Source organism: Apteryx mantelli, chromosome 11 (assembly GCF_036417845.1).
Source record: "Apteryx mantelli isolate bAptMan1 chromosome 11, bAptMan1.hap1, whole genome shotgun sequence".
Taxonomy (NCBI): Eukaryota; Metazoa; Chordata; class Aves; order Apterygiformes; family Apterygidae; genus Apteryx; species Apteryx mantelli.
The window spans coordinates 27159968-27173618 of record NC_089988.1 but is presented as its reverse complement, the minus strand read 5'-3'; the positions used below and the strand labels follow the sequence as shown (position 1 = coordinate 27173618).

Genomic DNA, 13651 nt, shown 5'->3' with positions numbered 1-13651 from the left:
CCTTTCCAGCCTCACCAAGGTTTCTCTCACCTGCTCCATAGCACCTGCAAACACGGGGGTGCCCTGGGCAGTGTCCTGCCCCCGGGAGGTTTCTGCACCGCAGAGCTGAGCTGCCAGCGGGTGGGATGGGGTGTGTGAGCTCTGAGAGGGGAGAGACGTGGGGACGGAGAAACAGGTCCCCACAGGGACGGCTCCAGGCAGCAGAGTCATGGTCAGAGTGTGAAAGGAAACTGTCAACTCCAAGGCCTCCTTTCCTCTCCCAGCCAGCACAGCCCTCTGCTCTCAAGGTTATGGGGTCCAGATAAAGGAAACAAAAGAAGCCTTAAAACTACTAATGAACCCACATTATTTAGAAGTGGGAGTGAAGATGCTGAAAATGCCTTCAACAGTATGTGTGGATGAAGTCTGACTCGAACTGGGAATATAGATTTTAGTCACCCCTCTTCCCGTTTACACAGTGCTCTAGGTCAGGGCTGACTCCTCTGGAGCCCATGGGCAGAGGCCCCTACTCCTTGTGTCAAACTCGGCCAGCACAAACCAGAGCTCAAGCCATGGAGCTCAGTGACACTGCTGCTGAGATGGGGAGAGGTAATGTGTGTGTGTTTGGGGGAAGTTACGAGAAAGTTGCTCAGAGAAGTCTGTCCTAACTTGTTAATGTGTCTCCTTCCTCAGACAGTCCCCCTGTGCCACAAAGGAGCAAAATGTCCAACAGCAGCTCCCTCAACGAGTTCCTCCTCCTGGCATTTGCAGACACACGGGAGCTGCAGCTCTTGCACTTCTCGCTCTTCCTGGGCATCTACCTGGCTGCCCTCCTGGGCAACGGCCTCATCATCATAGCTGTAGCCTGCGACCACCACCTCCACACCCCCATGTACTTCTTCCTCCTCAACCTCTCCCTCCTCGACCTTGGCACCGTCTCCACCACTGTCCCCAAATCCATGGCCAATTCCCTGATGGACACCAGGACCATTTCCTACTGGGGATGCGCTGCTCAAGTCTTTCTGTTTGTCTTCTTGTTAGGAGGAGAGTATTCTCTTCTCACAGTCATGGCCTGTGACCACTTTGTTGCCATCTGCAGACCCTTGCACTATGGAACCCTCATGGGCAGCAGAGCTTGTGTCAAAATGGCAGCAGCTGTCTGGGGCAGTGGATTTCTCCATGCTCTCCTGCACACTGCTAACACATTTTCCATACCACTCTGCCAAGGCAACACAGTGGACCAGTTCTTCTGTGAGATTCCCCAGATCCTCAAGCTCTCCTGCTCAGACTCCTACCTCAGGGAAATTGGGCTTATTGCGGTTAGTGCCTGTTTAGTGTTTGGGTGTTTCATTTTCATTGTGCTGTCCTACGTGCAGATCTTCACTGCTGTGCTGAGGATGCCCTCTGAGCAGGGACGACACAAAGCTTTTTCCACCTGCCTCCCTCACCTTGCCGTGGTCTCCCTGTTTGTCACCACTGGCCTGTTTGACTGTCTGAAGCCCCCCTCCATCTCCTCCCCAGCTCTGGATATGGTGGTGACTGTTCTGTACGCAGTGGTGCCTCCAGCAGTGAACCCCCTCATCTACAGCATGAGGAACAAGGAGCTCAAAGATGCCCTGAGGAAAGTGACTTCTTGGACATTTTTCAGCAGTGGTAACATTGCCATTGATCTTCATAAATGAGTTCCCCATATCCCGTACCAGGACTGAGCTTTCTTTTTTCACTTTATTTTTATCACGACTATTAATGCTGTTGTTATTATTATTTCTCACCATGTTGCTGAACCAATGGTTGGGTTCATTCCACCTTCACTGAGACTGCTCTGTCTCACCTGGTGCCCATATAAAGCTGTGTCCAACACTGGGTCAGAGCTGACTCCCTCACAGTATCTCTGTAATAAAGTAGGTTCTTGCAGGTGCAGTGCCTGAAGGCTGGGCTCTTCCTCCAAAGCTGCTGTCCCTCACGCACTGTCCCCAGCACATTTCCTTTAGAAAATCTCACGCACCATTCTTGCTGGTCCTTACCCCAAAAGTCACCCCCAGACAAAGCTCCATGCCCAGCAGGGGGACTGGATGTCCAGCTGTGAGCCCTGGGAGGACGAGCCCTCTGCTGGGTCCTCTGCAGGGCTGTCAGGGAGCATGCAGAGGAGGTCCTGGGGCCATCTGCTGGGCCTGTAGACCATCCTCCTCCCATGGGGGACCCTCAAACAGCGTCTGTCAGAACACAGATCCATCCCAGCTTGTTGCTGCATGAACAGAGAGGAGAAACTGCCCCAGGAAACTCCTCCCAGACCCAGCCTCTTGTATCAGTCATTTCCAGCACTGGCCATTCCCATGGTCCTGGAGAGATGTGATCTTTGAATGTGACCTGCTCTGTCTCCCTGCTGGGCTCAGCACCTGTATGGGGATAATGGTCAGTCCTGCTAACCCCGGGGGACAGGATCAGGGCTGAGCAGGACCTGGGGACTGGTGGGAGGCTTCAGGAGGGCTTTGGGGGACAGAGCACTCAGGGCTGTCATGCAGACCATGCCTGGAGGAGACTTCCCTACCCCTGAATGCACCCTGTCCTGTGCAGTGTCAGTGCAGTGGGGCCATGGGGCCACATGGAGGGCAGCAGGGCTGGGCCAGCAAAGGGAGAGGAGGCAGATGGGAGCCATGACACCCCAGAAGCTCCCAACGGTCATGGAGGGGACTCATTGCTGCAAGCAGGGTCGGGGGTTTCTCAGGGGCTGCAGCCACTGGCACCACCTGCCAGGACTCCCAGACCCAGCACAGATGGTCAGTGCCCAGCAATGCAGCTCACAGTGCCCCCCATCCTTTGTCACCGTCCTCTCTCAGGAGCACCACTAGGTGCATAACTCCCTGACCAGGTTTGGAGAGGAACTGCTGGAGGGCTGCTGGAGGTCTTCTCTTCTCACGCCTGCTGCCCCTGGCTCTGCCCTGGCATCACCCCAGAGGCTCTGCCTTGGTCATGTTATGTCTCCTCTAGCTCTCATCTGAGACCACGTAGGGTCCTGCAGCACATAGCTCTGCTTAGATCTTAGATGGAGAGCGCAGCTAACAAAGGCAGCGAACAGACGCAGCAGTTTGCACAGCAATGTTTGGGCTCTGACTAGAACTTGAGGATCTTGTGGAAGTTGTGGGCTTTCTGAGGACCCCCGAGGAACTAGCAGGTGATTGCTGTGAACAGGAGAGCGGAAGCTAGGCAAGGACAACTGCAGGAGGCCTTGACTTCTCCTGGGAAAAGCTCCTGGGAGAAGCTCTAGCTAGGAGTGGCTGCTGCTAATGAGCTCTCTTGGTTGCCCCTGACCAGAGGGAGTTGGGGCCTTTGATCCAGATGGCCCTTGATTAGGGCAGGTCAAGCACCCTGGGAGTCAGTGCTAGGGAGAGGCCTATATAAGAGCCAGGCCCAGAGGCAGCTTCCAGAGAGGCAGTGAGCAGAGGCAGCAGTTTGTGCAGCAGGGTGCATGAAGCTACCTTTGTTTCTGATCCCTGTGGTGTATGCTTCCTCAAGTATGGTTGTGACATGCCGTGGAGCACATTCCCCAGTGGCTGTTGGAGTTGCTGTGTCAGAGGCTTGGACTCAGACAGACCCTCTGACAGTAGAAGTAGCCCTGCAGGTCTCAGGCTGCAGGGAGTGCTTGGGGCCTCTCCGGGAGGCCTGGGCTGGCAGTCAGCTCTCCTGCAGGAGGTGTGCTGCTGTTGACGAGCTGTGTAGTCAGGTAAGGGAGTTATGGGAGGAAGTTAGTAGGCTGCACAGCATCTGAGAAGATGAGCAAGAGATAGGGTATTTTCGGAGACTGTGCAGCTTCAGGAGTCCCAGCCCCCCACAGCAGTGGAGTTGCCTGAGGGCTCTGTGCTGTGTGAAATGATACATCATAACACTGTAGAAGAAGGCTGGAAGCTGGTCACTGCTCGTGGGAGGAGAAAGGCTCCTACTCCTCCCAAAGACTTGCAGCTGAAGAACAGGTTTAGTGCCCTCCAGGATGAGGAGGAGATGGGCATGGCTGCAAGGGAAGTAACTGGGACAACAGACCCTGTGCCTTGCGGGAATGCCCGGAAGAAGCAGCGGGTGATTGTTGTGGGGGACTCCCTGCTGCAGGGGACAGAGGCATCTATCTGCCGACCTGACCTCTTGTCTAGAGAGGTTTGTGGCCTGCTGGGGGCTTGTGTGAGAGATGTCATGCAAAGACTGCCTAGGCTCGTCCATTCTTCGGACTATTACCCACTGCTGCTCTTCCATGTGGGCGCCAATGACACCAAGGGCAAACTGGAGACCAGCAAGCAGGATTTCAGAGCTCTGGGGATGGTGGTCAAGGGTCTGGGAGCCCAGGTCATCTTCTCCTCAATCCCCCCAGTGAAGGGGATGGAGGAGAGGAGGAGGAGACGGACTTTGCAGGTTAACGACTGGCTGCGCCGCTGGTGTTGGCAACAGGGTTTTGGTTTCTACGACCATGGGACCCTGTTTGAAGATCGACAACTGATGGCGAGAGATGGGATCCACCTCACGAGGCGGGGCACGCGGGTCTTTGCCAACAGGTTGGCCAACCTGCTAAGGAGGGCTTTAAACTAGGAAAGATGGGGGAAGGGGAGAGTTATAGTGACAGGGTAGTTGGCAAAAGACTGCTCAAGTCAGGATGCCTCCAACAGGTGAATGCAGCCAGGGAAGTGCGCATGGGATGTGGCTATGGAGGATCCTCTTGTATCCCTCCTGGGAAACCTGCATGCTTGATCACCTCCCTGAAATGCCTGTACACCAATGCCCGCAGCTTGGGGAACAAACAGGAAGAACTAGAGATGTGTGTGCGGTCTCAGGGCCATGATCTCATTGCCATTACAGAGACATGGTGGGATAGCTCGCATGACTGGAGTGCTGTCATGGATGGCTACGTGCTTTTTAGGAAAGACAGGCCAGGCAAGCGAGGTGGTGGAGTTGCTCTTTATGTGAGAGAGCAACTGGAATGTATTGAGCTGTGCCTAGGGGTGGATGAAGAGCGAGTCGAGAGCTTATGGGTAAGGATGAAAGGGCAGGCTAGCATGGGTGACACTGTTGTGGGTGTTTACTGCAGGCCACCTGATCAGGATGAGGAAGTCGATGAGGCCTTCTACAGACAGCTGGAAGTAGCCTCACGTTCCCAGGCCCTGGTTCTCATGGGGGACTTCAACCACCCCGATATCTGCTGGAAAGACAACACAGCTAGGCACAAACAGTCCTGGAGATTCCTGCAGAGCATTGGTGACAACTTCTTGACCCAGGTGGTGGAGGAGCCAACAAGGAGAGGTGTGCTGCTGGACCTCGTACTAACAAACAAAGAAGGACTGGTGGAAGATGTGAAGGTTGGGGGCTGCCTTGGCTGCAGTGACCATGAGATGGTGGAGTTCAGGATCCTGCGAGGAGGCAGCAGGGCACCAAGTAGGATCGCAACCCTGGACTTCAGGAGAGCAAACTTTGACCTCTTCAGGGACCTACTTGGAGGAATCCCATGGGTGAGGGCCCTGGAAGGAAGGAGTGTTCAAGAGAGTTGGTTAATATTCAAACATCACTTCCTCCAGGCTCAAGAGCGGTGCATCCCTATGAGTAGGAAGTCAAGCAAAGGAGGTAGGAGACCTGCATGGATGAGCAAGGAGCTCCTGGCAAAACTCAACCAGAAGAAGGAAGTATACAGAAAGTGGAAAGGGAGACAGGCCACTTGGGAGGAATATAGGAATGTTGTCAGAGTATGCAGGGATGCGACGAGGAAGGCTAAGGCCCGTTTGGAATTAAATCTGGCTAGAGATGTCAAGGACAACAAGAAGGGCTTCTTCAAATATATCAGCAGCAAGAGGAAGACTAGGGAAAATGTGGGCCCTTTGCTGAATGGAGTGGGTGCCCTGGTGACGAAGGATGCAGAGAAGGCAGAGTTACTGAATGCCTTCTTTGCTTCAGTCTTTACTGGTCAGGCCAGCCCTCAGGAACCCCAGACCCTGGAGGCAAGAGAGAAAGTCTGGAGAGAGGAAGACTTTCCCTTGGTGGAGGAGGAGTGGGTTAGAGACCATTTAAGCAAACTTGACACCCACAGATCCATGGGCCCTGATGGGATGCACCCACGAGTGCTGAGGGAGCTGGCGGATGTCATTGCTAAGCCACTCTCCATCATCTTTGAAAGGTCATGGAGAACAGGGGAGGTGCCCGAGGACTGGAAGAAAGCCAATGTCACCCCAGTCTTCAAAAAGGGCAAGAAGGAGGACCCAGGGAACTACAGGCCAGTCAGCCTCACCTCCATCCCTGGAAAGGTGATGGAGCAGATCATCCTGGAAGCCATCTCCACGCATGTGGAGGAAAAGAAGGTGATCAGGAGTAGTCAGCATGGCTTCACCAAGGGGAAATCATGCCTAACCAATCTGATAGCCTTCTATGATGGAATGACTGGCTGGGTAGATGAGGGGAGAGCAGTGGATGTTGTCTACCTAGACTTCAGCAAGGCTTTTGACACTGTCTCCCATAGCATCCTCATAGACAAGCTCAGGAAGTGTGGGTTAGATGAGTGGACAGTGAGGTGGATTGAGACCTGGCTGAATGGCAGAGCTCAGAGAGTTGTGATCAGTGGCACAGAGTCTAGTTGGAGGCCTGTAGCTAGCGGTGTCCCCCAGGGGTCAGTACTGGGTCCAGTCTTGTTCAACTTCTTCATCAATGACCTGGATGAAGGCACAGAGTGCACACTCAGCAAGTTTGCTGACGATACAAAACTGGGAGGAGTGGCCGATACGCCAGAGGGCTGTGCTGCCATTCAAAGAGACCTGGACAGGCTGGAGAGGTGGGCGCAGAGGAACCTCATGAAATTCAACAAAGGGAAGTGCAGGGTCCTGCACCTGGGGAGGAATAACCCCATGCAGCAGTACAGGTTGGGGGTTGACCTGCTGGAAAGCAGCTCTGCGGAGAAGGACCTGGGAGTGCTGGTGGACACCAAGTTAAGCATGAGGCAGCAATGTGCCCTTGTGGCCAAGAAGGCCAATGGTATCCTGGGCTGCATCAGGAAGAGTGTTGCCAGCAGGTCGAGGGAAGTGATTCTCCCCCTCTACTCAGCCCTGGTGAGGCCACATCTGGAGTACTGCGTCCAGTTCTGGGCTCCCCAGTACAAGAGGGATGTGGCACTACTGGAGCAAGTCCAGCGAAGGGCCACAAAGATGATTAGGGGACTGGAGCATCTCTCTTATGAGGAAAGGCTGAGAGAGCTGGGCCTGTTTAGCCTGGAGAAGAGAAGGCTGAGAGGAGATCTTATCAATGTGTACAAGTATCTTAAGGGAGGGTGTCGAGAGGATGGGACCAGACTCTTTTCAGTGGTGCCGAGCGACAGGACGCGAGGCAATGGGCACAAACTGAAACACAGACACTTCCATCTTAACATGAGGAAAAACTTTTTCACTGTGAGGGTGACAGAGCACTGGAACAGGTTGCCCCGAGAGGTGGTGGAGTCTCCTTCTCTGGAGATATTCAAAAGCCGCCTGGATGCAATCCTGTGCAATGTGCTCTAGGTGACCCTGCTTGAGCAGGGGGGTTGGACTAGATGATCTCCAGAGGTCCCTTCCAACCTCAGTGATTCTGTGATTCTGTGATTCTGTGGGAGAAGGAGAAAAAGGAAAGCCTTTTGTCCGTGGGACTTGTAGCACCCCGTCAACCCTCTACTGCCTTTCCCGGCTGTATCATTCCAGAAGTCCTTTGGCAGGACCATTTTTTGGTTTGGTACCCCCATGTACTTCCTCCTCCTCAACCTTTCTCTCCTTGACCTTGGCACCATCTCCACCACTGTCCCCAAATCCATGGCCTATTCCCTGAGGGACACCAGGGCCATTTCCTACTCGGAATGGGCTGCCCAGGTCTTTTTCTTGGTCTTCTTTATGTTGGCAGAGTATTTTCTTCTCACTGTCATGGCCTGTGACCGCTATGTTGCCATCTGCAAACCCCTGCACTACATGGACAGCAGAGCTTGTGTCAAAATGGCAGCTGCTGCCTGGGCCAGTGGTTTTCTCAATGGTCTCCTGCACACTGCTAACACATTTTCCATACCACTGTGCCAAGGCAACACAGTGGACCAGTTCTTCTGCGAAGTTCCCCAGATCCTCAAGGTCTCCTGCTCAGATTTCCTACCTCAGGGAAGTTGGGGTTCTTGTGTTTAGTGCCTCTTTAACTTTGGGGTGTTTCATTTTCACTGTGCAGTCCTACGTGCAGATCTTTACTGTGGTTCTCAGGATGCCCTCTGAGCAGGGCTGGCACAAAGCCTTTTCCACGTGCCTCCCTCACCTGGCCATGGTCTCCCTGTTCATCAGCACCACATTTTTTGCCTACCTGAAGCCCCCCTCCATCTCCTCCCCAACTCTGAATCTGGTGGTGACTGTTCTGTACTCCTTGGTACCTCTAACAGTGAACCCTCTCATCTACAGCATGAGGAACAAGGAGCTCAAGGATGCAGTGAGGAAACTCATTCAGTTGGTACTAGCTCAGCAACAATAAGCTGCCCATCTTTCCTCACAAGCCATTTCCAGTTTATCTCAGACAGCTCTTTTGTTTTGGGAGTTCTGCCTGTGATAGTCATGTTTTTACAGAAAAGTTTGAATTCATCCCACCTCTCCAGAGGCACAAACCCTGCTGTCTGACCCAGAGGACTTCTGTAAATCTGCTCATCACTGTGTCAGAGTTGGCCTCCCAAGTAGCACCACTGTAATAAAAGGGGATCTCCTTAGTACTGTGCCTGAAGGTTGGGCTCTTCTTCCCAAGCTGGAGCCAAGAATGCACTCAGGGAATTGCACCTGAAAAGGCCCTGTTGCTGTGCTTGGGTTTTCCATTTGCTAAGGGGCATCTGCTCTTTTGGGTAATGTATGAGGGAATGAGGGCTGGATTCATCCCTCTCTTGAGGGTGCCCAGTGCCCTTGAGGAGGGTGAGTGGTCAAGAGGTCTCTGCCAGGGACGGTTTCACATATTAGAGGGCTGGTGAAGGATGCCCATCCTTCTGGAAGGGACTATGAGCCACCAGAAGAGCACAGGGGATCTCCAGGGACAGCCCATTCCTGGGATGGGCAGTGAGTGGAGTCTCAGAAAACCAAGTGGAGTCACCCAAAGCAAAGGGCTAAGCCAAAGAATGCATGAAATCAGAGCTCTGCAATCTCAGGAGAGGCAGTGGGCTGGGTCTATGACACCCCTGAGCCATTGGAAATGCCCTGTGATTGCTCCAATCATTCTCCACAGACACAGACCCTGGGGAGGAGATTGTCAGGTCCAATGATGGTGGTGCAGCTGGGGCTGCCCTGACCAGCATGGCCAGTGTGGAGTCACCCCGGGGCCCCACAGTCCACTTGCCCTGCAGAGCAGCCCTGTCAGTGCAGGGCCCTGTGGGGAGCACAGGGGAGAGGTGCATGAATGGCTGGTGAGCCCAGCACGGACACACTGACCTGGGGAAAGGCTCTCTGGGGAGCAGGGACATCCCTGGAGAAAAGCAAAGGCACAATTGTTTGCTTCTGTGGGGGGGAATAAATGAAAACCTGTTTCTATGTGTGTCAGCTCAGGGCAGGCTGCTCTGTCACTGGAGCTGCCTGAGGAGCCTCAGGGCCAGGAGTCTTGTGCTGTCCTGGGGAGAGGGGCTGCCCAGAGGGGCTGCAGGCAGCCAGGGTTAAGGATTTCCTGGTCACGAGAGGAGTAGAGACACAGTGTGACTGGCTTCCATTTCCTTGGGCCATTGCTGCCCCCAGCCCTGGGTCTGATGGGGAGGCTGACACCCCTCTCTGCCCCCCAGGACCTGCTGTGCCCTTCAGAGGGGCTGTGGCTGTGGAGTGAGTGCCCAGAGCTCTGCAGCCCCCTGTAACAGGCACTGCTGCTGGGCACCCCCAGCGTGGGCTGCTCTGCTGGGTGGTCTGGGGAGAGGGCAGGGGAGGTGGGGAGAGCTGGGGAGGGTCTTTGCTGGGCTGGAAAGGGCCCAGGAGGGGAAAAAAATGCCAACAGGCAGCTACTCTGTGTGAATGGCAGTGTGGGAGCACAGAGCTGTGTGCTTGGAGGGCAAATGCAGGTCTCCTGGGAAAGGCACCAGGACATGGCGGGTGCAGGAGAGAAGATCCCAGGTTGTTCCCTGTGTTGCATGGACACACTGGGGAAGCTGCCTCAAGTCCATCATCCCACACCAGCCCCTCACATCACCCCTTTTCCTGTGCTGGCTGCTCACCCCAGCTGTGGGGTTGTCCATGGCCACCTCCATCCTCCTGCAGGTTTCTGTATCCTGATGGAGGGGAAAAGGCAGCCTTGCATGACCTCTCTTCTGCACCAGAGCCTGGCAGATCCTGGAGCACGGCTGTTTGCTGACCCCCACGTGGGGCCCAGCCCAGACTGGGCAGGCCGCAGGTTCTCAGACCCCCCAAACTCCGGGGGATTATTTAAGAATCTTTTAATAATACCACAGCCCTCTCCATGTCTGAGGTCTCTGGTGCCAGCTCCAGCTGAGCTCTGCCTTTCCTCACTCCATCCCTGCATGCACAGACAACGTCTCCATTATCCACCTGGGCAGCCCGTCCCCTTTCCACCCTCTGTGCATGTCCACCCCAACACCCTGAGTGCCGGTGTTGCTGCCAGGGCAGAGGTGGAGGATCCCCCGGAGCGGCTCCTCAGGGAGCTCCCCATGGAAACGCTATGCCCAGCTGCAGCCCCAGTGTGTCACAGGGGAGCTGCCCTCTCCCAACCCACCCTGGCAATGTAAGCCCCGCCTCAGCCCACCCCAGAAAGGCTCCAGCGCAGCCTTGGAGGAAGCTGGAGCTGCCTCGGGCCCAGGGCAGTCTGGTGGCAGGAGGGTTTGACATGGGCACAACAGCAGAAGTGCCAGAAGCAGGGGGAGGAGCAGGGAAATTGGGGTGAAGACCCCAGCCGAGAATGGGGCTCGTTCTGTCCTGCCCTGCATGCTCTCATCCCCCTGCCAGCTGTGCCGGAGCAGAACTGAGGAGCAAGAATTCATGGAGTCACAGAGGAGTTTTGGTGGGAAGGGACCTCTGGAGCTCTCCAGTCCAAGTTCCCACACAAAGCAGGGCTGGTTGGAGTCCTCCAGTCTTGTCTGGCCATTGCTGAACTGTGCCTGACCCCAGTTACCATCCCCAAATCTGCTCTGCTCTTCTCGTCCGGGCACTGTGGGATGGCTCGTCTCATTGGTGGGTCCCTGCCCTGCCTGCCTTCCCGGCACCCTCAGCTCCTGGCTCCACTTCCCACGTGGAGCAACCCCACTCTTGCTGCTCCCAACAACATCCTCTTTGTAGCAGGAACCCAGTCACAAATGGTTCATAAACTGTCAAGCTGTGACACAGAAAGACCTGTTGTCATAACTGGCCATCATCAAATCAGACCCCAAGTGACTGCTTTCGCTTCTTCACGCAGCTAAGACTCTGCATGCAGTGTTCCCTGGGTAGAGGGTCCAAATCTGAAGCTCTCCTGACACCTTTAAATTGCCTGTCAGGCAAGAGTTGCTGCTACGGATATAGGGTCACCTTCTGCATTTACAGCCTTCTTTGGGATCTCCTTGGACGCCAGCTTCCCTTGCCAAGGCTTTCTTGACTGTAGTTGAGGCAGGTCCAAGGTAGAGATGGGGAGTCAGGTCAGCAGGAGGGGGACAGGGACAAGTCAGGACCCGAGAGGTGCAGGACCAGGCACAGCCATGTCCACAGTGCATCTCAGGCATGGCCCAAGGCCCCCAGCAGGGGCGAGAGGCCCCGCAATGGGGCCAGTCACTCTCTGTCTGCCCTGCTCTTGTGCCCAGCACATCCCCCTCCCTGTCTGCCTGCAGCCCCTCCAAGCCCACCCCGCTGCCCAGCACAGCACGAGAGCCCTGGCCCTGCAGCCCCTCTGGCAGCTCCTGCTGCCTCGGGGACAGAGCTGCCTGCCCCCAGCTGGTGAACAAAGAAACCTGCTTCTTGTTCTCATTTCCTATTTCTGAACGCTGCCCTGCTTCTCTCCTGGGACATCCCTGCTCCCCAGAGAGCCTTTCCCCAGGGTCAGTTTGTCCATGCTGGCGTGGCCGCTCCTGCACCCCTGCTCTGTGCTCCCCACAGGGCCCTGGGCTGGCAGTGCTGCTCTGCAGAGCGAGTTGCTGTGGGGTCATGAGGCCATGGGGTGACTCCTGTCTCGACTCTGGCCATTCTGGTTAGGGAGGGAAGCAGACCCGGCTGGACAGGGATCAACACCGCTCATGCTGCTGACACGTCTGTGCTCATGGATGGTTCTCAGAGAGACCCCGGGGCATTTGCAATGGCAGGAGATGTGTTTGGGTGTGCACTAGCTGCAGCCTGCGGTGTTTCACTGAGGGTGCAGGAATCACTCTCCAGTGCCCCTTCCCTGGGCCTCCTGGGTCCCCACTGCCTCTTCGGGGATTGCAGAGCCCTCATTTCTCCATGCATATCTGGATTTAGTGCTCTGTCTTCTGGTTACTCCACCACGGACCATCTTTCATTTTGTGAGGCTCCACTCATTTCCCTCCCCCGGGCACATGCTGTCCCTTGAGATCCCCTGAGCTCTCCTGGGGGCTCAAATTCCCCTCCAGAAGGATGGGCATCTCTCGTCAGCACTGTCGCCTGTGGGACAGCCTGGTGCAGGCAATTCAGAGACCATTCCCCATCTTCACTGTTCACCAAGAGAGAAACCTGGAATCCAGCCCTTAGTCCCTAACAGATCATTGAGGGACTCTGAGCTCATCCCCTGGATCCCATGGAGTTCACAAGCAGAAGAGCAGGCCCTTTTGCGGTGCAATCCCTTGGGCGTATTTTTAAATCCATCTACTGAAGAAAGGCCAGATTTCAGGCATGTCATAGGAGAAATGTTCTTTTATTATGGAAATGTTATTCTGGAGGCCAGGTCTGGCATAAGGGTGCCAAGTGCCTGGTCCTGCCTGTGCTCACAGGACACATGCACATGGAAACACAACCCTACCACCACCAGGTTATGACAACTCCTGGGCCATATCCACAGAATGGAGCCCAGAAGGCCAGCATGGAAATGAAGAGAACAACTCTAAAAAGAGAAAGTCCTACTGCTGTGTGGGGACATGTCTCCAGGAAAGCTGCAGCCCCCATGGGAAGGCTGCAGTGAGGAAATGCTTGCTGTGGCAGTGGGGGGCTGATACTGTCAAGCACGGGGTCTGTCCCCACAAGCTGCTGCCTGACTCCCCTCCCCTCCACTCCTTCTCCACTTGTAGTGTTGGAGCGCTGGAGAGGGAAGGAACCAGCTCTCGGTGACACTTGGGTGCCACCCTTGCAGAAGAGGGGTGTGAAAACACACCCTGACTGCAGCCAGGGGAGCTGAGCTCTCCTAATAGACACAGGCCCCATGGTCTCACCCTGCCTGTGCTCATCTGAGCCTGACTCTGTGCCCCTGAACTCCCTCGGTGTCAGTGCCGAAAGAGAAACTGCAAAGGGAAACTTTCCACATTGCACTGGGGGCATCAGAGGGAGCTCAGACTAGTGGTCTCTGAGATTCCCCCATGTCTGCTGACGAAGGGGGAAGCCTGGCTTCCTGCTTCAACACAGCCTCTGGGTCAGATTCAAATGAAAGATTCCTGAAGAGACTTGACATGAACCTGAAATATATTTTAAAGAAAAAACAGAAAAACAAGAAAGAAAGAAATGCAAAACACACAGCCCTGATGCCAGATACCAAGGAGCAGCTGCACAATGGACAG

General features: G+C 55.0%; 1 protein-coding gene across 1 annotated transcript; it reads left to right on the top strand.

The window, feature by feature from the left end:
- Positions 1-1082: 1082 nt before the first annotated feature.
- Positions 1083-8466, top strand: LOC136993051 (olfactory receptor 14J1-like; the record flags this gene model as incomplete). The annotated part of the gene is made up of 2 exons (XM_067303070.1): positions 1083-1535; positions 8308-8466. Coding segments are annotated over 2 exons (612 nt in total), but the record flags the coding sequence as incomplete, so codon positions are not given.
- Between the last annotated feature and the right edge of the window lie 5185 nt (positions 8467-13651).